The sequence below is a fragment of the Ranitomeya imitator genome, chromosome 6 (genome assembly GCF_032444005.1).
Source record: "Ranitomeya imitator isolate aRanImi1 chromosome 6, aRanImi1.pri, whole genome shotgun sequence".
Classification (NCBI taxonomy): domain Eukaryota; kingdom Metazoa; phylum Chordata; class Amphibia; order Anura; family Dendrobatidae; genus Ranitomeya; species Ranitomeya imitator.
The window spans coordinates 446,669,823-446,695,420 of NC_091287.1; the positions used below are offsets into that span (position 1 = coordinate 446,669,823).

The 25,598-nt window shown below is 43.5% G+C and overlaps 1 protein-coding gene across 4 annotated transcripts in view; it reads right to left on the reverse strand.

Annotated features, from left to right (window-relative positions):
- Positions 1 to 2,839: 2,839 nt before the first annotated feature.
- PDE7A (phosphodiesterase 7A) overlaps positions 2,840 to 25,598 on the reverse strand; it is a 116,824-nt gene continuing 94,065 nt past the window's right edge. For 3 of the 4 annotated variants that reach the window (XM_069731417.1, XM_069731418.1, XM_069731419.1), the window contains 7 exons: positions 24,308 to 24,408; positions 20,062 to 20,193; positions 18,043 to 18,134; positions 16,137 to 16,281; positions 15,948 to 16,044; positions 14,046 to 14,126; positions 2,840 to 4,842 (listed from right to left, as the gene is read on the reverse strand). In XM_069731417.1, the coding sequence (XP_069587518.1) occupies positions 4,673 to 4,842; positions 14,046 to 14,126; positions 15,948 to 16,044; positions 16,137 to 16,281; positions 18,043 to 18,134; positions 20,062 to 20,193; positions 24,308 to 24,408 (818 nt within the window). In that variant the 3' untranslated portion in view covers positions 2,840 to 4,672. The remainder of the gene's footprint in view (positions 4,843 to 14,045; positions 14,127 to 15,947; positions 16,045 to 16,136; positions 16,282 to 18,042; positions 18,135 to 20,061; positions 20,194 to 24,307; positions 24,409 to 25,598) is intronic. The other variant, XR_011314108.1, reaches the window with a different exon arrangement.

Genomic DNA, 25,598 nt, shown 5'->3' on the forward strand with positions numbered 1-25,598 from the left:
TATGCGTAGATTTGATATTTTTTTTTATTGATTTATTTTGAGTGGGGCGAAAGGGGGGTGATTTAAACTTTTATGTTTTTTTTATTTTTTTCACATTTTTTTAAACTTTTTTTTTTTTAACTTTTGCCATGCTTCAATAGCCTCCATGAGAGGCTAGAAGCAGGCATAGCACGATCGGCTCTGCTACATAGCAGCGATCTGCTGATCGCTGCTATGTAGCAGAATTGCACGTGTGCTGTGAGCGCCGACCACAGGGTGGCGCTCACAGCGACGGGCAATCAGTAACCATAGAGGTCTCAAGGACCTCTATGGTTACCATTCACAAGCATCGCCGACCCCCGATCATGTGACGGGGGTCGGCGATGACGTCATTTCCGGCCGCCCGGCCGGAAGCGGTAGTTAAATGCCGCTGTCTGCGTTTGACAGCGGCATTTAACTAGTTAATAGGTGCGGGCAGATCGCGATTCTGCCCGCGCCTATTACGTGCACATGTCAACTGTTCAAAACAGCTGACATGTCCCGGCTTTGGTGCGGGCTCACCGCGGAGCCCTGCATCAAAGCAGGGGAGCCGGCATCGGACGTACTATAAGGGGTTAATCCAATTGAGAATCTGTGGTCAGACTGAAAGATTGCGGTTCACCAAAGGAAACCATTAAATTCAAGGAGATGGAGCAGTTTTGCCTTGAGGAATGGGCAAAAATCTCAGTGGCAAGATGGGGAACCTCATAGACTTGCCCAAATAGACTTGCAACTGTAATTGCTGTTAAAGGAGGCTCTACAAAGTACTGACTTTAGGGGGGTGAAGTTAGGACAAAATGACTGAAAACTTCAGTGTGCATATTTGTTGTTTGTGAACATTTGCTTTTCTTTTTATTGTGAAGCAGTTGTAGGCATGTTCTTTACATGAACAGATGTAAATCTTCAAAATAAAAAAAACATGAAGTTCCAGGTTGTGAGGTAGCAAAACATGAAAAATGCCAAGCAGAATGAATATTTTCGCAAGCCACTGTTGAAATCGGGCTATTATAGTACCACTCTTCAGCCCATCAAACAAAGAGAGTATCTGCAGGCAACAGTGAATTTGGAGGGATGGCTGCATTTCTGTAAATGGAGTTGGGGATTTGATCAGGATTAATGATGTCCTCAATGCAGAGAAATACAGGAAGATACTACCTAATGGTATTACATGATGGATGATGTGCTATATGTTTGGGGGTCCTTGTTCTGCTGCAGATTAAAAATTTGAAGCCAATGTCATTAAAAGGAAGTTTGTCAGCAGGATTTCACTCCCCACACTATTTATACAGTAGGAAAATAAGTATTTGATTATCGATTTTGCAATTTTTCCCCACCTACAATGTAGTTTTTATCATAGGTATAGTTCAACTCTGAGGGTAGGTGCACACGATCGGTAAACGCTACGTATTGGACACACAGCGTCCAGATGTTACAGCATAGTGGATGGGATTTCAAGAAATCCCATGTCCATTATGTATCCACAGACTCCCATGGAGATGGACATGTGGCACATCTTCGCAGCATGTCAATTTCTCTTGCAGAGACGCAAGTCTCCACAAGAGAAATTTCACCAATAGAATGTATTGAGGCGGTGAATCCTCCCAGTTCATTGATCATATGCGGATTCACCTGCGTTCAATAGATAGCAGCTCTTTGGACGCAGCGAACATGTGCTCCTTCCAAAGCGCTACCACTTCCAAACTGTGTGCACATACCCTAAGAGACAAAATAAAAACACATTGCAGGATTTTTAAATAATTAAATTGCATGAAAAGTATTTGATCATCTACTAACCAGGAAGAATTCTGGCTCTCACAGACCTGTTGGTTTTTCCTTAAGAAACCCTCCTACTCTGCATTCATTAGCTGTATTATTTTACTGCACCTATTAAACTCATTACCTGTTTTAAAGACACCTGTCCACACAGTCACACTAACCTCTCCACCATGGCCAGGAACAAAAAGAGCTGTCTAAGGACACCAGGGAAAACATTGTAGACCTACACATGGCTGGGATTGGCTGCAGGACAATAGGAAAGCAGCTTGGTGAGAAGGCAACAACTGTTGCCACAATTAGAAAATGGAAAAAGCACTAGATCAATCTTCCTCGGTCTGGGGCTCCACATTCAAGATTTTTCCCCGTGGTGTAAGGAAGATTTTGATAAAGGTCAAGAATCATTCCAGAACTACATAGGAGGACCAGGTCAATGACCTGAGAGAGCTGGGACAACAGTCTCAAACATTACTGTTAATAACACACTACTCGATCATGGATTAAAATCCACATGTCCAGGCCCGTTTGAAGTTTGTCACTGACCATCTGGATGATCCAAAGGAGGCATGGGAAAAGGTCATGCGGTCAGATGAGACCAAAACAGACTTTTTTGGTTTCAACTCCATTCGCCATGTTTGGAGGAATAATGATGAGTACAACCCCAAAAACACCATCCCGACTGTGAAGCATGGTGGGGAAAAAAAAAAAAAATCATACTCTGGTGGTGCTTTTCTGCATAAAGGACAGAACGACTGCACCATATTGAAAGGAGGATGGATGGGGTCGTGTATTTTGAGATTCTGGCCAACATCATCTTTCCCTCAGTAAGAACATTGAAGAGGAGCCGTGGCTGGGTCTTAGGGTTTTTTGTTGTTTTTTTTTTTAATTTCTCTAAAACTCTGACTTTTTATTCTTAATTCAGTTGTCCAATATAGCTGTCCAGCAGTTGTTTCAACTCGCAAAATCATCTGCCTCAACCGATACATGCACCAAGAGGTTAATGGTAGACTTCAATTTGCGACATTTTAAAAGTTAAAAACACAAAGAAACCCTTTGTTTTATTTTTATTCATCAAAACTGAACAGCAACAGGCACGTATTAAAATGAGTATGGCAAAGCCGTGTACAAATGGCTTTACGCTTAAGCCGTCTCCCAAAAAAATGTCTGTTGCAACAAACTGTAAACAGATGATAAACAGTCTTTAACAGCAATACCAAGGAAAATACAAATCAGCTAAAAAAGCACCATTTTTTTTTTTTCTTTTTATCTAGATAACAGTTGTGCTCACTATACTCAAAACAAAAATTACAAAATAATGGAATGTTTAAGTTTAAAATTAGTCCTGGAACTGGTCCTAAAAACAACGTATCATACAACGAAATCTCACAAAACTAGTTCACGAAATAAAACAAAATCTAGGGGAGGAAAGAAAGAAAATAATAATAGTAATAAAAAATAAAAACAATACACAACACGTTTGGTCACTTAGCTTTGTGCATAGATTAAGGCATTTTAGCAATTCGTTACATTTCACTCATCCTTTATCTGTGACAATGAGATAGGATTGGAGAGCCGGAATATCCGCTTTTGTTGACCTACGACTCCCAATATCTATACAGGTCTGATAAACGTCAGGAAATGTGTCGTCCAGCAAAAAGCCATAGCGCGCGGCTCTCCAAGCCCGCGGTGCAGACGTGTAACCAATCGCATGCACACACTCACACGTACGCAATGCAGTCCTTGCATTCAAACTCACAGGCGCGCTGCAGCAAAAAAGGCATTTGTACCCTTGTCCGAACGAAAAATGTTTCCCTTCCCTCTTTTATTTCAGATTGGCAAATACCCTGAGCTGAATATGGTGTTTTACAGAAATTCCACCCTTTCCGTGCAGTTCAAGTGTTCAGTAGTGGAAAATTGTAATAAAAATAACCCAGCATGCAATGCATTTCACTATAGACTAGCAAAACAACCAGGAACAGAAGTCCTTGCATTCTGCCATTAAAAAAAAAAAAAAAAAAAAAAAAAAAAAAAAAAAAGGAAGGATGCGGACAAATATTCCAACCATGAAAGGATTGAAGCCTGGCTGTATGCTAGAGAAAATATTGCAAAATGTGAGAAGTGAGTGGCGCTGTGAGGGAGAGGAAGGGTTGCAGTCAACATTTGTTCTCTTAAATAACCATACAAAAATTGTTTTTTTTAAAAGATCCATTCAGTGGTTCCTTCACGACTATGCTCCAAGGCGAGTGTCAGTCAGTATTTTCAGTGTATTTGTAAACAGCATTTCTTGCCGAGGCAGCAGAGCTGTGCGGGCACTTCACATTTCCAAACGAGAAGTCAACACAAAAGTGGAAGTTAGGACATCAGTCTTCAAAGTCTGGCAAATTCCCACCAGTAGCTGTGGGGGAAAAAAAAAAGGAGTCTTCCAATTATTATAAGAGAGGTTTCCTTTAACAGGTTAAAAAAAAATTTAAAAAAAATAAAGGGGAACAAAAAAAAAAAAAAAAAAAAACACCTGTGGCACATGAAAAGCTTCCTGCAGTTTTCAGTCAATGCTGTGCTTTGCATATTCAAGCTTTCAGAAAAATAAAACCCAACTGAGGTATGTGCATATTGCTCTATGTTCAGGCTGCGTATATGAGGGAAAAAAAAAAAAAAAAGATGGACAAAAAAATGGGAGCATGTTAAAGGAAACATTGGAGATAAAGAATGCTGGCTTTTTTTTTCTTTTACAACGTAACCTTGGCAAATCAGGATAAATTCTCTCTCACCAAGACCTCTTCTGGTCACTCGCTAAAAACCTCCCACCATAAAGCGGATGTCATGCATGCTCTAGGTCATGGTGTGCAGTCTTCCTGAGGTTAAAAAAAAAAGTACACATAGGTCAGTCATCAAAGGCAGGGTCGGCCTCTTCACTACTGGACCGCTCCTGCAGCATTCCCTTCCAGCTGGCTTTGTTTAGCCCCACGTGGCCCAGCATGGTCTGCGACAGCCTGGTGTTGCTGAATCTGGCCCACTCCACAAACAATGGCTCCACCAGGTAGGTGATAAACCCTGAGGACAGAAGAAAGCAGCATGAGATCCATAGGAGGAAATATGGTCCAAACAAGACACACAAGCATCAGAATTGAGCAGATGCAAAGAATGATCTAAAAGGGTTAATAGTTTATTTTTAGCAATAAAATGCTAAAGGGGATGAACAAAAGAGAAATTAAATCAAATCTATATTTGATGTGACCACCGTTTGCCTTCAAGATAGCATTGATTCTTCTAGGTATAGTTCCATAGGGTTTTATAGGACCATTGTCTGGTATATATAACTGGTCACTAATTCACCTAACAGGTGAGTCAGTAACTGAATCACCTGTGCAAGAAGGCTTAAAACTGGGTGAGGAATAGACAAAACTCTGAGACAAAACTCTGCTGCAAAGGTGAGGTTGTGGAAAACAGTTCCACGTCCAGTTTTAAAGAGAACCTGTCACCAGGTTTGGCCGCTATAAGATGCGGCCACTGTCTTTCAGGGCTTATCTACAGCAGGGGTGTCAAACTGCATTCCTCGAGGGCTGCAAACAGGTCATGTTTTCAGGATTTCCTTGTACTGCACAGGTGATAATTTAATCACCTACACATAATGATTGCAGCACCTTGTGCAATGCTAAGGAAATCTTGAAAACACGCATGGTTTGATGCCCTCGAGGAATGCAGTTTGACACCCCTGATCTACAGCATTCTATAATTTTATTATACTCACCTGGGTCCTGCACAGTAAAGTACTGACTGCAGAGCACAGGTGCCAGGAAAGGTCAGAGAGGCCCAGCGCCTGAGCACTGCAGTACTTTACTCTGCCCTCAACAGGGCAGATAAGTATGCCTGGGCAGGAGTGCGATGCCGGGGAGCGATGAAGCAGGCAAGATGGCGGCATCGCAAGAAGATGGGAGGCGCCGGACCCGGACCTGTGACACCCATCAGACCGCCCCCCTGGTTGACTATAATAAAACTTATTTTTCTCATCTTGCAGGTCAGGTCAGGGGCTTATCTACAATATTATAGAATGCTGTAGATAAGCCCTGAAAGGCGGTGACCGTATCTTATATCGGCCAAAAGAGGTGACAGGTTCCCTTTAAGCCCCCTGGACGACGGTCTCTGTCAACAACCTACATATAAAAACAATCATTATCTTCTATATTCTATTTGGTATAACTGGTTATTCATACACCTTACTATAATCCTACAAAATGACTGTGGGTGTGATTATTAGAAGAATTGATGCTGTTTTAACCCCTTAGCGACCGCCGATACGCCTTTTAACGGCGGCCGCTAAGGGTACTTAAACCACAGCGCCGTTAATTAACGGCGCTGTGGAAAAAGTAAATAGCGCCCCCCAGAATCGGATTTTCTCCGGGGTCTCGGCTGCCGGGGGTAGCCGAGACCCCAGAGAACATGATTCGGGGTTTTTTTTACCCACCCCGCATTTGCGATCGCCGGTAATTAACAGTTTACCGGCGATCGCAAAAAAAAAAAAAAGCGATCTCTTTAATTTCTCTGTCCTCCGATGTGATCGCACATCGGAGGACAGAGAAAAGGGGTCCCAGGTGGCCCCCCAATACTTACCTATCTCCCCCGGTGCTCCTCGTGGCTCCCGGTGGGCGCCGCCATCTTAAAAATGGCGGGCGCATGCGCAGTGCGTCCGCCGGCCGGCCCCGCGAGAATCTTTGGGGTCTCGGCTGCCGGGGGTAGCCGAGACCCCAAAGAGTATGATTGGGGTCGGTTTTACCGACCCCTGTTTTGCGATCGCCGGTAATTAACTGTTTACCGGCGACCGCAAAAAAAAAAAAAAAAGTAAAGTGTAATTCTCTGTCCTCTGATGTGATCGCACATCAGAGGACAGAGAAATAGGGGGATTCGGGGACCCTATTATACTTACCGGTGTCCCTGGATCCTCTTGCTGCTCCTCCTGGTCGCCGGCAAAAGAAAATGGCGGGCGCATGCGCAGTGCGCCCGCCATCTGTCTCCATCTGCTGGCCGGCAGGAGAACAGCAGTTGGGGTTAGGGCTAGGGTTGGGGCTAAATTTAGGGTTGGGTTGGGGCTAAATTTAGGGTTATGGTTGGGGCTAAATTTAGGGTTAGGCTTCTTTCACACTTACGTCGGTACGGGGCCGTCGCAATGCGTCGGCCCGACATACCGACGCACGTTGTGAAAATTGTGCAAAAGGGCAACGGCTGTAGTTTTTCAACGCATCCGCTGCCCAATCTATGTCCTGGGGAGGAGGGGGCGGAGTTACGGCCACGCATGTGCGATCAGAAATGGCGGATGCGACGTACAAAAAAACGTTTCATTGAAGGTTTTTTTGTGCCGACGGTGCGCCAAAACACAACTGATCCAGTGCACGACGGACGCGACGTGTGGCCATCCGTCACGATCCGTCGGCAATACAAGTCTATGGGCAAAAAACGCATCCTGCGGGCACATTTGCAGGATCCGTTTCTTGTCCAAAACGACGGATTGCGACGGATGCCAAACGACGCAAGTGTGAAAGTAGCCTTAGGGCTAGGGTTAGGGTTGGGGCTAAAGTTAGGGCTAAAGTTAGGGTTAGAGTTGGGATTAGGGTTAAGGTTGGCATTAGGGTTACGCTTGGGATAAGGGTTAGGTTTGGGATTAGGGTTAAGGTTAGGGTTGTGATTAGGGTTAGGGTTGTGATTAGGGGTGTATTGGGATTAGGGTTAGGTTTGAGGTTAGGGTTGAGATTAGGATTAGGGGTGTGTTGGATTTAGGGTTTTGATTAGGGTTATGGTTAAGGTTGACATTAGGGTTGTTTTGGGGTAAGGGTTGTGATTATGGTTAGGGTTAGTGATTAGGATTATGGATCAGGTTGGGATTAGGGTTAGGGGTGTGTTGGGGTTAGGGTTGGAGCTAGAATTGGGGGGTTTCCACTGTTTAGGTACATCAGGGGGTCTCCAAACACGACAGCCAATTTTGCGCTCAAAAAGTCAAATGGTGCTCCCTCCCTTCTGAGCTCTGCCGTGCGCCCAAACAGTGGGTTACCCCCACATATGGGGCATCAGCGAACTCGGGATAAATTGGACAACAACTTCTGGGGTCCAATTTCTCTTGTTACCCTTATGAAAATAAAAACTTGGGGGCTACAAAATCTTTGTGGAAAAATATATATTTTTTTTTTTAATGACTCTGCATTATAAATTTCTGTGAAGCACTTGGGCATTCAAAGTTCTCACCACACATCTAGATAAGTTCCTTGGGGGGTCTAGTTTCCAAAATGGGGTCACTTGTGGGGGGTTACTACAGTTTAGGTACATCAGGAGCTCTGCAAACGCAACATAACGCCCACAGACCATTCTATCTAAGTCTGCATTCCAAAACGGCGCTCCTTCCCTTCCGAGCTCTGCCGTGCGCCCAAACAGTGGTTTACCCCCACATATGGGGCATCAGCATACGCAGGATAAATTGGACAACAACTATTGCAGTCCAATTTCTCCTGTTACCCTTGTGAAAATAAAAACTTGGGGGCTACAGTATCTTTTTTGTGGAAAAAAAAATATTTTTTATTTTCACGACTCTGCATTCTAAACTTCTGTGAAGCACTTGGGCATTCAAAGTTCTCACCACACATCTAGATAAGTTCCATGGGGGGTCTAGTTTCCAAAATGGGGTCACTTGTGGGGGATTTCTACTGTTTAGGTACATCAGGGGCTCTCCAAACGCGACATGGCGTCGAATCTCAATTCCAGCCAATTCTACATTGAAAAAGTAAAACGGCACTCTTTCTCTTCCAAGCTCTGCGGTGCGCCCAAACAGTGGTTTACCCCCACATATTGGGTATCGACGTACTCAGGAGAAATTGCACAACAACTTTAGTGGTCTAATTTCTCCTGTTACCCTTGTGAAAATAAAAATTTGTGGGCAAAAAGATCATTTTTGTAGAAAAAATGCGATTTTTTTTTTTTTTTTTTTTTTTTTCACGGCTCTACGTTATAAACTTCTGTGAAGCACTTGGGGGTTCAAAGTGCTCACCACACATCTAGATAAGTTCCTTAAGGGGTCTAGTTTCCAAAATGGTGTCACTTGTGGGGAGTTTCCACTGTTTAGGTACATCAGGGGCTCTCTAAACGTGACATGGCGTCCGATCTCAATTCCAGCCAATTCTGCATTGAAAAAGTCAAACGGCGCTCTTTCACTTCTAAGTTCTGCGGTGCGCCCAAAAAGTGGTTTACCCCCACATATGGGGTATTGGCGTATTCAGGAGAAATTGCATAACAAAATTTATGGTTACATTTCTGTTTTTACACTTGTGAAAATAAAAAAAATGGTTCTGAATTAAGAGGTTTGCAAAAAAAAGTTAAATGTTCATTTTTTCCTTCCACATTGTTTCAGTTCCTGTGAAGCACGTAAAGGGTTAATAAACTTCTTGAATGTGGTTTTGAGAACCTTGAGGGGTGTAGTTTTTAGAATGGTGTCACACTTGGGTATTTTCCATCATATAGACCCCTCAAAATGACTTCAAATGTGATGTGGTCCCTAAAAAAAAAATGGTGTTGTAAAAATGAGAAATTGCTGGTCAACTTTTAACCCTTATAACTCCCTAACAAAAAAAAATTTTGTTTCCAAAATTGTGCTGATGTAAAGTAGACATGTGGGAAATGTTATTTATTAACTATTTTTCGTGACAATTTTTTGTGATAATTTAATCACCTACACACATAATGATTGCAGCACCTTGTGCAATGCTAAGGAAATCTTGAAAACACGCATGGTTTGATGCCCTCGAGGAATGCAGTTTGACACCCCTGATCTACAGCATTCTATAATTTTATTATACTCACCTGGGTCCTGCACAGTAAAGTACTGACTGCAGAGCACAGGTGCCAGGAAAGGTCAGAGAGGCCCAGCGCCTGAGCACTGCAGTACTTTACTCTGCCCTCAACAGGGCAGATAAGTATGCCTGGGCAGGAGTGCGATGCCGGGGAGCGATGAAGCAGGCAAGATGGCGGCATCGCAAGAAGATGGGAGGCGCCGGACCCGGACCTGTGACACCCATCAGACCGCCCCCCTGGTTGACTATAATAAAACTTATTTTTCTCATCTTGCAGGTCAGGTCGGGGGCTTATCTACAATATTATAGAATGCTGTAGATAAGCCCTGAAAGGCGGTGACCGTATCTTATATCGGCCAAAAGAGGTGACAGGTTCCCTTTAAGCCCCCTGGACGACGGTGTCTGTCAACAACCTACATATAAAAACAATCATTATCTTCTATATTCTATTTGGTATAACTGGTTATTCATACACCTTACTATAATCCTACAAAATGACTGTGGGTGTGATTATTAGAAGAATTGATGCTGTTTTAACCCCTTAGCGACCGCCGATACGCCTTTTAACGGCGGCCGCTAAGGGTACTTAAACCACAGCGCCGTTAATTAACGGCGCTGTGGAAAAAGTAAATAGCGCCCCCCAGAGTCGGATTTTCTCCGGGGTCTCGGCTGCCGGGGGTGGCCGAGACCCCAGAGAACATGATTCGGGTTTTTTTTTACCCACCCCGCATTTGCGATCGCCGGTAATTAACCGTTTACCGGCGATCGCAAAAAAAAAAAAGCGATCTCTTTAATTTCTCTGTCTTCCGATGTGATCGCACATCGGAGGACAGAGAAAAGGGGTCCCAGGTGGCCCCCCAATACTTACCTATCTCCCCCGGTGCTCCTCGTGGCTCCCGGTGGGCGCCGCCATCTTAAAAATGGCGGGCGCATGCGCAGTGCGCCCGCCGGCCGGCCCCGCGAGAATCTTTGGGGTCTCGGCTGCCGGGGGTAGCCGAGACCCCAAAGAGCATGATCGGGGTCGGTTTTACCGACCCCTGTTTTGCGATCGCCGGTAATTAACTGTTTACCGGCGACCGCAAAAAAAAAAAAAAAGTAAAGTGTAATTCTCTGTCCTCTGATGTGATCGCACATCAGAGGACAGAGAAATAGGGGGATTCGGGGACCCTACAATACTCACCTGTGTCCCTGGATCCTCCTGCTGCTCCTCCTGGCCGCCGGCAAAAGAAAATGGTGGGAGCATGCGCAGTGCGCCCGCCATCTGTCTCCATCTGCTGGCCGGCAGGAGAACAGCAGTTGGGGTTAGGGCTAGGGTTGGGGCTAAATTTAGGGTTGGGTTGGGGCTAAATTTAGGGTTAGGCTTCTTTCACACTTACGTCGGTACGGGGCCGTCGCAATGCGTCGGCCCGACATACCGACGCACGTTGTGAAAATTGTGCAAAACGTGGGCAGCGGCTGTAGTTTTTCAACGCATCCGCTGCCCAATCTATGTCCTGGGGAGGAGGGGGCGGAGTTACGGCCACGCATGTGCGATCAGAAATGGCGGATGCGACGTACAAAAAACGTTTCATTGAAGGTTTTTTGTGCCGACGGTCCGCCAAAACACAACTGATCCCGTGAACGACGGACGCGACGTGTGGCCATCCGTCACGATCCGTCGGCAATACAAGTCTATGGGCAAAAAACGCATCCTGCGGGCACATTTGCAGGATCCGTTTCTTGTCCAAAACGACGGATTGCGACGGATGCCAAACGACGCAAGTGTGAAAGTAGCCTTAGGGCTAGGGTTAGGGTTGGGGCTAAAGTTAGGGCTAAAGTTAGGGTTAGAGTTGGGATTAGGGTTAAGGTTGGCATTAGGGTTACGCTTGGGATAAGGGTTAGGTTTGGGATTAGGGTTAAGGTTAGGGTTGTGATTAGGGTTAGGGTTGTGATTAGGGGTGTATTGGGATTAGGGTTAGGTTTGAGGTTAGGGTTGAGGTTAGGGTTGAGATTTCCTGACATATCTCTCTGATTTAAGAGCATAAAAATACAAAGTTTGAAAATTGCAAAATTTTAAAAATTTTCGCCATATTTCCGTTTTTTTCATAAATAATCGCAAGTAATATCGAAGAAATGTTACCACTAACATGAAGTACAATATGTCACGAAAAAACAATCTCAGAATCAGCGGGATCCGTTGAAGCGTTCCAGAGTTATAACCTCAAAGTGACAGTGGTCAGAATTGCAAAAATTGGCTCGGTCATTAAGTACCAAATTGGCTCTGTCACTAAGGGGTTAAAGGTAAATGGCGATCACACTAAATATTGATTTGACAGATTCCTTTTTTCCCCCCTTCTCATTGCATTTTATTAATTGACTGCAATAATTTATTATCACTTGTATCTTATAAAGCCTTCTTACTTTGCAGCATTTTCCTGCATCTGCCTAAAACGTTTGCACAGTTATGCATGTATGCATGTATGTATGTATGTATGTATGTATGTATGTATGTATGTATGTATGTATGTACAGTTAGGGCCAGAAATATTTGGACAGTGACACAAGTTTTGTTATTTTAGCTGTTTACAAAAACATGTTCAGAAATACAATTATATATATAATATGGGCTGAAAGTGCACACTCCCAGCTGCAATATGATAGTTTCCACATCCAAATCGGAGAAAGGGTTTAGGAATCATAGCTCTGTAATGCATAGCGTCCTCTTTTTCAAGGGACCAAAAGTAATTGGACAATGGACTCTAAGGGCTGCAATTAACTCTGAAGGCGTCTCCCTCGTTAACCTGTAATCAATGAAGTAGTTAAAAGGTCAGGGGTGGATTCCAGGTGTGTGGTTTTGCATTTGGAAGCTGTTGCTGTGAGCAGACAACATGCGGTCAAAGGAACTCTCAATTAAGGTGAAGCAGAACATCCTGAGGCTGAAAAAAAAGAAAAAATCCATCAGAGAGATAGCAGACATGCTTGGAGTAGCAAAATCAACAGTTGGGTACATTCTGAGAAAAAAGGAATTGACTGGTGAGCTTGGGAACTCAAAAAGGCCTGGGCGTCCACGGATGACAACAGTGGTCGATGATCGCCGCATACTTAATTTGGTGAAGAAGAACCCGTTCACAACATCAACTGAAGTCCAGAACACTCTCAGTGAAGTAGGTGTATCTGTCTCTAAGTCAACAGTAAAGAGAAAACTCCATGACAGTAAATACAAAGGGTTCACATCTAGATGCAAACCATTCATCAATACCAAAAATAGACAGGCCAGAGTTAAATTTGCAGAAAAACACCTCAAGAAGCCAGCTCAGTTCTGGAAAAGTATTCTATGGACAGATGAGACAAAGATCAACCTGTACCAGAATGATGGGAAGAAAAAAGTTTGGAGAAGAAAGGGAACGGCACATGATCCAAGGCACACCACATCCTCTGTAAAACATGGTGGAGGCAACGTGATGGCATGGGCATGCATGGCTTTCAATGGCACTGGGTCACTTGTGTTTATTGATGACATAAGAGCAGACAAGAGTAGCCGGATGAATTCTGAAGTGTACCGGGATATACTTTCAGCCCAGATTCAGCCAAATGCTGCAAAGTTGATTGGACGGCGCTTCATAGTACAGATGGACAATGACCCCAAGCATACAGCCAAAGCTACCCAGGAGTTCATGAGTGCCAAAAAGTGGCACATTCTGCAATGGCCAAGTCAATCTCCAGATCTAAACCCAATTGAGCATGCATTTCACTTGCTCAAATCCAGACTTAAGACGGAAAGACCCACAAACAAGCAAGACCTGAAGGCTGCGGCTGTAAAGGCCTGGCAAAGCATTAAGAAGGAGGAAACCCAGCGTTTGGTGATGTCCATGGGTTCCAGACTTAAGGCAGTGATTGCCTCCAAAGGATTTGCAACAAAATATTGAAAATAAAAATATTTTGTTTGGGTTATGTTTATTTGTCCAATTACTTTTGAACTCCTAAAATGTGGAGTGTTTGTAAAGAAATGTGTACAATTCCTACATTTTCTATCAGATATTTTTGTTCAACCCTTCAAATTAAACGTTACAATCTGCACTTGAATTCTGTTGTAGAGGTTTCATTTCAAATCCAATGTGGTGGCATGCAGAGCCCAACTCGCGAAAATTGTGTCACTGTCCAAATATTTCTGGCCCTAACTATGTATGTATGTATGTATGTATGTATGTATGTATGTATGTATGTATGTATGTATGTATAGTATCTGGAGAAAGCTGCCATCTATCTGTTCAACCGCATTTCTACTTTCCAGTAGGCTGGTACAGTGATACAAATATATTTTCTGTACTTTCCTGCAGCTTTTCTGCCTGTGCACCAGTTTACAACGAGGGGCATTGGATCTTTCCTCCTGTATTTGGGGTCCCTGGGTAATGATAACTCATGCTCAGTACAGTCATGGCTCCTCCTTACCAATCTGAATGTTCGCTATGTTTGAGGAGTTGCGATCGCACAGAGGACTGATATCCAGGTTACACTTCCTCTCCACATCCCCTAAGAAAGAAAGACACGTATGTTAATTTCCCAATGATCCACACAGTAATGATGTACCAGAAAATGCACGGTGTGTGTAAAGTCTGCTCAGCAGACTAAAATCGTGCCAACCCACTGATATCGGCCAACTGTAAAGTGTGGGCGCCTCCTGACTCTCAGACAGGTGATATTGTGGGAGAGACATCGGAGGAAATCACTCTAAATAGCTCAACCAAACATGGCCAAGATTAGGGGGGAGAGGATACAGTCATACCTCCATGTTTTTGAGATGTTAGCTGCCAGACCAGCACATACTGCTGCTAATTAAACATGAAGGTTACATACACACACGAACTAGAGGACTTGTTAATGGTAAACTTGTTGTTTTATTGGACTTTTCCATTAAAGTAAGGAGTGACAAGTAGAATCAAGTGATCCGAGGTTGGAAATATGTCCTTATTCCTCTGCGGCACATTTCCCAGTAACCCCTTCCGGCTGCAACAAATTTTCATTTTTTGTTTATTGTAAGTTTTATAATGCTTTATGGCAAATTTGAACATGCATTTATGTGCTGCATTTATACCAACTTAAATCAAGCTCAATCTTTCTGTTTTTTCTTTGTATTTTTGCATTCTGTGCAAGCCGGGGTGTGGCCTCCCTCTCCTGAGCTGGAAATGACATTCAAAGGCTTCCCCAGACTGGTGTCACAGGTCGGGACTCGGTCTTTTTGTCTGCCCTTATTCACACACTGAGATCAACTCTGACACATTGTAAGGTTTTCAATATTAGGCAGTGTAGGGCCGTCATCCGATCAGGGGCACCTTGTCGACGGTGGAATGGCTTTTAAGCTTTTTTTTTTTTAAATCAAAAACAGTATTACTAATAACCCTGAGTTATTTAGATGCACTTTTGCTTTTTACTTATTTTGTTATCACATGGTTTTTGCTCATTTGGGTTTTGTAGGTTTTAAGTTTTCATTTTTGCACTTTTGTCTTTTCCTCCTCTACCTCCATGAGCGACACCCTCTTTATTTTTTCATTGATAAACATATGAGGGCTTGGTTTTTTCGCATGACAGGTTGTAGTTCTGGATGGCACTATTTATTTTAACCACAATGTGCTGAATAATTAAAATATAATAAAAAATCAAAGTGAAGTGAAATTTAAAGAAAAAAAAATAAAAAATTTACCACCAGAGTTCCACCATTGTTTGGGTTTTTCCTTTACAGCAAACATTGTGCAGTAAAATGACAGGGCAACTTGATTATTTAAGTAGGATTATGTGGATTCCAAAACTTGTTTAGTTGATAAAATATATACAGTATATAAAAATAAAAAACCCCACAAAGCTCAATTTAGACATTTAGATTTTTGGAATGCAGTTTACCATATGGGTTACATAAATGTATGTTTTGATAGATCGGACTTCGCCGATATTCATCAGTATTTTAGTACATAGTGAAGTTAGCAATGGACGCCTCATTACCCTACTTAAATGCTGCCATCAATCTCTAATATTTGCATTTTTGTAGTTAAACAGCAACGATCGGGCTATATCTGAGTGCTGCCGATACAGGGGGGTATCACACCGCCGGCATCTACTGTGCATTGTGCAGGCTCAGTACTGAGCCCACTTCTTACACCTGCCCCACAGATGTTAGGGTTAAAATCCATGCGCCGTCCCTGTAATGCACGGACGGGCCAGCTCCTGCAGAGCTCCAGACACTTGTACCCCCTCTCGTGCTGGCTGATAGAGGGGTCCCTAACACATCAGGGGGCTCATATTTGAACATTGCTTTCCTAAAGGTCATTAAAACATCTTCAGCGTTAACCCTCGTCTTGCCTTGGTAGAAGAATTCTTCTGTTACTTTCTCGCTCCACTGCTTGCTGAGCTCCCAAGTCCGACATGGGTTACAGATGTCTGCACACTTTAACGCCATCTATCAGAAGAGGAAGCTGGTTACAAGGCGGCACACTGCAGGCGGCACACTGCAGGCGGCAGCAGCCAGGTACGTGGCATCTGTGTCCTTACCTGCAGAATGAAATGCCGATGCCCAGCATTCTCCAGACATAAGTCGCCTCTGTCCAGGTGGGTCCTGAACTGTGACAGGTATTCATTTTGTCGACTAATGTCTGTAGCAAGAATAATTGATCCGAGCTGGCTTTCCATGTGTTGCCTAAAACACAAAATAACCAAACATTTCTATGCACAGTCCACAAAATACCCCTCCATCCAAATACTACACCCACGCTGTGATGGGGAGCGTGCATTTCTTAGGACCCCCACTGTTCTGTATAACAAGGCCCCTGTGTGCTTTCTGCTGCAGCTCAGCCTTCTAAATGTAACAGTGATAAAGGGGTTGTGTGAGCTCAGGACCCTGGTGACTTGTCCTGCAGCCCCACTCCTATAGCAGTCAGTAAGCGGCAGCCCCGATGATGGCACTACCGTGCACAGATGGCGCACACCACTCACTATTTGCTTCTGGAGGTAATAGGTGTCCGGTGGTGGAAACTCATTGACCATGAACCTAGACCACGCCTTTAAGCTGCAGTAACCGGCAAAGCCACACTTGTACAGACATGGCTGCCCCTGGATATACAATGCAGGAGCTTATCGCCATCTTGTGTATAAGCAATTTGTCTGTACAGCATTAAAATATCGGTCACCATTACACCCTGTCTAGGTAGCCATCCACGAGATACACATTAGCCCAAAACAGAGAAAAGGTACAATTCCGGATTTGGCCTCATTCAGACAACAGTATATAGTATATTTATATATATTTTCATTCTTTAACCATTTCTTTAACTGTTTATCAGTGTCCTGGATTGATTTTCATTTATGGTCTGTTCTTACCATCACTGTGGTGTTTCTACTATAGAAAAAAAAAAAATACAGGCTTCTCCTACCTATTAAAAATGGTAAGAAATGCACTCGGATACTCATGGACGGCATCAGAGTGCAGGGTTTTTTTGTTTCTTTTTCAGGCCCATTCACTTGAAACGGAAAGTTTGAGCCACAAATCCAATAATAAATAGAAATGTCTAGATTTTCTGTAGACAATTTTTTTTTTTTTCACCAAAAACAAAAGCATGTGAACAGCCCCATAGACTTAAATGGGTACACGTTCTGTGAGACACATATCCTAAGTGTGCATTTGTATGTGTAAAGGTACCTTCACATTGAACAACTTAACAACGATATCGCTAGCGATCCGTGACGTTGCAGCGTCCTGGATAGCGATATCATTGTTTGACAGGCAGCAGCGACCAGGATCCTGCTGTGACATCATTGGTCGGAGCAGAAAGTCCAGAACTTTATTTCATCACTGGATCTCCCACAGACATCGCTGAATCGGCGTGTGTGACGCCGATTCAGCGATGTCTTCACTGGTAACCAGGGTAAACATCGGGTTACTAAGCGCAGGGCCGCGCTTAGTAACCAGATGTTTACCCTGGTTACCAGTGTAAATGTAAAAAACAAACAGTACATACTTACATTCCGGTGTCTGTCCCCCGGCGCTTTGCTTCTCTGCACTGACTGAGCGCCGGCCGGCCGTAAAGCAGAGCGATGACGTCACCGCTGTGCTTTACGGCCGGCCGGCGCTCACAGTCAGTGCGGGAAGCTGACGGCGAGGGGACAGACACCGGAATGTAAGTATGTAGTGTTTGTTTTTTTTTACATTTACAAATGGTAACCAGGGTAAACAGCGGGTTACTAAGCGTGGCCCTGCGCTTAGTAACCCGATGTTTACCCTGGTTACCAGGGGACTTCGGCATCGTTGGTCGCTGGAGAGCTGTCTGTGTGACAGCTCTCCAGCGACCACAGTGACGAAACAGCGACGCTGCAGCGATCGGCATCGTTGTCTATATCGCTGCAGCGTCGCTTAATGTGACGGTACCTTAAGGCCTCATGTAGATCAGTCAGGATGACTTACCTTTCCTCCAAAGTCAGGTGTGCAAACAAACCAGATTCCCGCAGCAAGCCCACTGCTGACCTCCAGTGGTGGTTTTCTAATACTGAGGTATTCTAGACAAGAACAGAGAAACCGTAAGCAGAGCTGGAAACCATCAGTATGCCAGGAATTAAAGCAGCACAGAGATGCAGGTAGTTGGGGTCCAAGTCTCAAGTACTAGGGTTAGCATCCGAATATTCTTTAATTAGTAAAAATGATGATGAACTGAATGTTGTACTTCATAGACTCTGGGGAATCCACGACCTTCATGTCCAATGCTCCTCACAGCAGCCATACATTTATCATTGAGATTATTGCATTTTGTGAGGAAGCCCCTTCAATGCCCCATTGGAGACAACAGAAATCATTACATTCTTGTATAGAAGCGGATTACTCGTTGAACCGCATTGTTAGTTGGAGGATTTCTCAGCTCATTTCAATAAAGGTTATACATTTATTAGATGATAGCTTACACTGCAATATTTCTTTAAAGGAACACAAAACATAGAAAATGTGGGAAAGATTTAAAAACAAAACAAAAACAAAAGCATAAAATTTGATATCTTCATCCCTTAAATGGAATCTGACTCCAGGTGTTTGCTACCTCATTTTAGAGCAGCATTGGTAAGGAAGAGAAACCCTGAATCCAACAATGTATCACTTAAAAACTGTGTGTTAGAACAGCTGCCCCCAGTAAAGTAGGTGCAGCATGAAGCAGAGCTAACCCTGCCCACACCAGGCTCTGTATGTACATTGGCTATTGAAAAAAAGCTGCTTATCACAGGAGGGGGCGGAGTTGGATTAGCAAGCAGGGGCCAGCTAGTCTAAGCAATGATAATGTCCTGGTGATAAAACCTTCCCTGTAAGTAAACAACACCACACAGCCTGATCAGTAACATCAATGAATTCAGGGTTTTAATCCTTACCTTATACTGCCCTCAAATTACATAGCAAAAGCCTGCTGACAGATTCCCTTTAATCTCATTTTTCCTTTGATCTTATTTTATTTAATACTATAAATAAAACAGAGAATTATATAAAGACATGTTCCCAGGAGCTGAAACACATTCCCCTCTGCCTGCTCACCGTCTTGTGTGTGGCTGTCAGACAACTAGCTACAGTAGGGGACTCCATTCTGTGGCGTATCTGCGTTAGGGCACAGATCTCTATGAAGTCATTGCACCCTCAGCCTGTAATGACCCCACTGCCTCCTCACCAATATCAGAGCTGCTGCGACCCCCCAACCTATTGTCTCCTTCTCCACCATCCTGTAGAATGTAAGCCCGCAAGGGCAGGGTCCTCGCCCCTCTGTATCAGTCTGTCATTGTTAGTTTGCCTACTGTAAGGGTACCGTCACACAGTGGCATTTTGATCGCTACGACGGCACGATTTGTGACGTTCCAGCGATATATCCGTGACGTTCCAGCGATCTCGCTGTGTCTGACACGCTCCTGCGATCAGGGACCCCGCTGAGAATCGTACGTCGTAGCAGATCGTTTGAAACTTTCTTTCGTCGTCTAGTGTCCCGCTGTGGCGGCATGATCGCATGGTGTAACAAAGGTGTGCACGATATTGTATACGATGTGCGCATAGTAACCAACGGCTTCTACATCGCACATACGTCATGAAATTATCGCTCCAGCGTCGTACATTGCAAAGTGTGACAGCAGTCTATGACGCTGGAGCGATATTGTTACGATGCTGGAGCGTCACGGATCGTGCCGTCGTAGCGATCAAAATGCCACTGTGTGACGGTACCCTAAGTGATATCTGTAATTTGTATGTAACCCCCTTCTCATGTACAGCACCATGGAATCAATGGTGCTATATAAATAATAACAACCGGTTTTCCATACGCATGCAGAATTTTGTGCAAGTTCCCAATTCAAAGAGTGAAACGTTCTCGCTCGTTTGTCTTTCATCTCCACTTTGAGTGCTCAGTGTTCCTTTTCATTATCGAACTAGCAACAATTTGGGGAGAACAGAAATCTGTCCACTTACCTTGTATAAAGTTGCTAAGTAGTGGTTTGTGTTTATTAAAAAAGACTGATTCACACCGGGATGATCCAGATCATGTGTTGCAGCTGCGATTAAACCCAACAGGATATCCCATGGAGTGAGAGACTTGGCAAGCTGAAACAGAAGTCATGACTGGCATTACATGCAATGCCCCCAGAGGAGAGATGGCAGCAGGGTTCAAGAGCTCATTCTTCTCCATTATGTTCTTACCTGCAGGTAATATTTCCATCTCAGTAACAGCACATTAGTCTTGCCCTGTACATTGGCACACCAGCACATTGTGCCAGGGAACTGCGGCATAGAGCCAAAAGGAATGGTTACCTGCAAAGCCACAGTGGTGAGCAACGGTTCAAGGAGAACAGTTAGGGGACTAAACGTTGGCATATCAGAGCAACAATGCTTTATGAGATGGGAATATTTCAAGACTAACTTTTTGCTTTATATAAATGATTGATCAGTCTTTGTAAAGTTAGAAATCTTCATAATATACCGCACATCATTATTTTATTTTGCTTCCTTTTTTAGAACGCTCCGCACGGTGCTCATTTTTGGAAGAGGCTTTGAATTGCTGCTGTAGCAATAATCCACAGAGTGTGTTTGCAAATCGTGTCTGCAGAGTACAGATTCTTGATAGAGCAGCAGTTCAAAGCAGCTTCCGAAAGAGCACGATCTTGGTAGCATAACATTAATAATTAAGGCATCATTCAGACAAATGATTTTTAGAATACCCTCACTCACCGAAAAAAAGTGATCGCAAAAAAAAATAAAATTAAAAAGTCTGATTTTACATTCATTTCTCACTCCTCTGATATGATATAGAATACCAGAGAAGAGAGAAACTGGGTCCCATGAGCCCCACCCCCCATATCTCCAGCATCCCTGGACCCTCCAGCTCCGTCTCCCAGCCCTCAGCGTAGTTTTCCCGAAAGAAAAATGGTGGGTGCATGCGCCTGCAGAGATCTGCCATCCGGCACCAATAGGAGATTTTTCCTATTGGTTCATTTTGATCACTGTGATAGGGATTAACCCCTTCATGACCTTGGGATTTTTTGTTTTTCCGTGTTCGTTTTTCACTCCCCTCCTTCCCAGAGCCATAACTTTTTTATTTTTCCGTCAATTTGGCCAGGTGAGGGCTTATTTTTTGCGGGACGAGTTGTACTTTTGAACGACATCATTGGTTTTAGCATGTCGTGTACTAGAAAACGGGAAAAAAATTCCAAGTGCGGTGAAATTGCAAAAAAAAGTGCAGTCCCACACTTGTTTTGTTTGGCTTTTTTGCTAGGTTCACTAAATGCTAAAACTGACCTGGCATTATGATTCTCCAGGTCAGTACGAGTTCATAGACACCTAACATGACTAGGTTATTTTTTACCTAAGTGGTGAAAAAAAAATTCAAAACTTTGCTAAAAAAAAAAAAAACAATTGTGCCATTTTCCGATACTCGTGGCGTCTCCATTTTTCGTGATCTGGGGTCGGTTGAGGGCTTATTTTTTGTGTGCCGAGATGACGTTTTTAATGATAGCATTTCGGTGCAGATACGTTCTTTTGATCGCCCGTTATTGCATTTTAATGCAATGTCGCGGCGACCAAAAAACGTAATTCTGGCATTTCGAATATTTTTTTTCGCTACGCCGTTTAGCGATCAGGTTAATGCTTTTTTTCAATTGATAGATCGGGCGATTCTGAACGCGGCGATACCAAATATGTGTAGATTTGATTTTTTTTTATTGATTTATTTTGATTGGGGCGAAAGGAGGGGGGGGTGATTTAAACTTTTATATTTTTTTTTTCACTTTTTTTTAAACTTTTTTTTTTCACTTTTGCCATGCTTCAATAGCCTCCATGGGAGGCTAGAAGCAGGCACAACTCGATCGCCTCTGCTACATAGCAGCGATCTGCTGACCGCTGCTATGTAGCAGAAAATCAGGTGTGCTGTGAGCGCCGACCACAGGGTGGCGCTCACAGCTACCGGCGATCAGTAACCATAGAGGTCTCAAGGACCTCTATGGTTACAAGGTACAAGCATCGCCGACCTCCGATCATGTGACGGGGGTCGTTGATGCCGTCATTTCCGGCCGCCCGGCCAGATGCGGTAGTTAAATGCCGCTGTCTGCGTTTGACAGCAGCATTTAACTAGTTAATAGGTGCGGGCAGATCGCGATTCTGCCCGCGCCTATTACGGGCACATGTCAGCTGTTCAAAACAGCTGACATGTCCCGGCTTTGATGCGGGCTCACCGCCGGAACCCGCATCAAAGCAAGGCTTCTGACCTCGGACGTACTATCCTGTCTGAGGTCAGTAAGGGGTTAATCACAGTGATCAACATAAATAAAAAAATATATAGTAAATAAACCCCCCCCCCCCCCTTGTCACCCCCTTATTATTTTTACCTAACCAACATAAAAAAAAAATGACTTTTTCCCCATTCTTTGCAGTTGTGGTTGCGGTCCGCTGGGGTCACGGCCGGTTACGTGGCGTTGGGGTTTGGATTAGGGATGTGTTGGGGTAATGGTTATGGTTGGTTGTGGCGTAGGGGGTTTGGATTAGGGGTGTGTTAGGGGTTATAGTTACGGTTGGTTGTGGCACTGGGGTTTGGATTAGGGGTGTGTTGGGGTTATGGCTGTGTTAGGGTTGGAGTTAGAATGGGGGGAGGGGGGGGTCTCCAAATGCGACATGGTGCCCGCCATTGCTTCCAGCCAATTCTGCATTAAAAAAAAAAATCAAACGGTACTCAGGAGAAATTGCACAGCAAATTTTGTGCTCCATTTTCTCCTGATACCCTTGTGAAAATAATAATGTTTGAGTCTAAAGTAAATTTTTTGTGAAAAAAGTAAAATGTAAATTTTTTCCCTTACACATTGCTTTAGTTCTCATGAAGCACCTGAAGGGTTAATAAACTTCTTGAATGTGGTTTTGCGCACCTTGAGGGGTACAGTTTTTAGAATGATGTCACTTTTAGGTATTTTCTGTTATATTGACTCCCCAAACTTACTTCAAATGTGAGATGGTCCCTAAACAAAAAAAAAAAAAAGATGGTTTTGTAAACTTTGTTGGAAAAATGAGAAAATCGCTGGTCATCTTTTAACCCTTATAACGTCCTAAGAAGAAAAAAATATATATTTGTTTCCAAATTTGTGCTGATGTAAAGTTGACATGTGGGAAATGTTATTTATTAACTATTTTGTGTGACAACGCTCTCTGATTTAAGGGCACAAAAATTAAAAGTTTGAAAATTGAAATTTGGCAAAGATTTTGAAAATGTTGCACTTTTTTCATGAATAAACGCAAGTCATAGTGAAGAAATGTTACCACTAACATGAAGTACTATATGTCATGAGAAAACATTCTCAGAATCACTGGGATCCGTTGAAGCGTTCTATAGTTATAACCTCATGAAGTGACAGTGGTCAGAATTGTAAAAATTGGCCCGGTCACTAAGGGGTAATATATAACCAATTATGTATGTACTATAGTTATTTAGATTTTCTATGTTACTCACCTCATGTGCAGGCATTGCAGTAGCTTAGATATCCATGGTTACGACCACTCTGACAGATACACAGCTCTCATTGGTCGTAACCATGGATACCTAAGCTACTGCAATGCCTGCACATGAGGTAAGTAACCTAGTGAATCTGAAAAACTATACTACATTTCTAATTGGAGGTATTTGCTATTATTATTACTAATACACCTACTACATATTTGAATAGGATCTTGGAGATCGGAATACCTGTTTAAACTGTGACCCCACTGTTGTCTGTTCCGAGAGACACCAGCGTTCTGTAAGGGTCCAAACCTGAATGGTTCTAGATCTCTCAATACATGTCGATAAAGAGCACAAGACCCCATTCCAACATAGAAAGAGTCATTAATAAGAACCTTGTGGCCCTGACTGAATGGTCATAGTTAGCAAATATGTCCAGTTTACAGTTCTTAGGGACCTGTATCCCGACTAATGCCCTAATACCTCCAATATCACACCAATTTCAATGGAGCAAAAGCCCATCGAGAGTCACCACTAACAATCGGAATGATGGAATTAATCGGCAGTTACTAAACCTCAAGTTACTCCAGAATAATGATGAAACTGGAGATACCAGCTCTATCAGGCAGCGGCAAGATGGGGAATGCTTCACATACTGGTACTCCTGCCTGATAACCATGTCTTCTGAAGAGATCAGTCACCAGAGAAGAGCAGCCAGATGGTCACAGAGGCTTTCCTTACCTTGGGTTCTCTTAAATAACAGTACATGGCCTGAGTCACATCAGCAGCGTGCACTGCATTGTGATAGGGGTTCTGACTATGGTAGTCTTCTTGAACCATAACTAAAGAAAAAAAAGGGGGAAGAATGACAAAAACAGTATATTTACCAAAATTAGAGTAAGTACATTATGATTCCCCTAATGCAACATTAACAGAAGATTACTATTATGTTAGATGGATATTAGCGTGACATCTACATACAATCTCCTACATTATTCCACATGTTCATTCTTGCTGCGCTTCTACAGGTCCCGTAGAAGGATCCATAGAAGCACAGTTGTGCCAGACAGCCGTCATCCATTGCACTCCACATGATTCCCCTGCGGAGGATGTTTGAAACGGTTTCAATAAACTGGATTTTGTGGGACGGTGAGTGCCACCCTCATTGTTCTTTTGCATGGACTACAGAAGAAAATGAGAGCCCGGCCACAGCTTACAGCGGTGTTGACCCCCAAGTCGGGTGTTTTGGAACAGGTGTTGCAGCGGTACAGAATGCTTTTTTTTTCTTCGCTTGTGGACCTTCTTAGTCTGAGAATACCAGTCCCCAGCTGTCTATTTTAGCTTGGCTGGTTGTCAAAAATGGGGTGACCCCACACCGGGTTTTTTTTTTTTATTATTTAATTTATAATTTTTAAAAATGATGAATACTCTCATGCAGTCATCTGACAGCGTGGGAACAGCTGCTCTCTGTCCAGGGGTAACGATCTTACTGCTGATCAGAGCCGCCGATGTTTCTTGTGCGGTCACAGAGATGACAGTGTGCGATCAGCCAATCTTCAGAGTGCCGAACCCAAACAGTAACACCAACTTCCGGGAGAAGTCAGTGTACAGTATCCGTGCACGGTCACAAGGTGTTCTGTATGGACCCCAAACTTTACTGTTCGGGTTAGCCCATCACTAGTTAAAAGTATGAACGCGATTGCCGGAAGGGAGCCAGGAGCTGGGCCTGTGTCATCTGCTGTTCCTGGCCATTTAACCCCTTAGATCCTATGGTCGCTATTAAATTGGTAAAGCAGAGGAAGAGTCCTTTATCACGCCACTGATACCGCAGATTGGGGCACATCAGCATCTGCCATCTTAGTATACCTATTATGTGGATGGCACATAAAATATTCAGGAAAATGATTCTGCTCATTATTTTTCACATTGCTCAACCAAAGTGAAGCCATTAAAAAGGCACTAATAATATATATATATATATAACTACATTGTTTTTCCTTAGAGAGGGCTAGAAAGAAAAACATGCAAATTT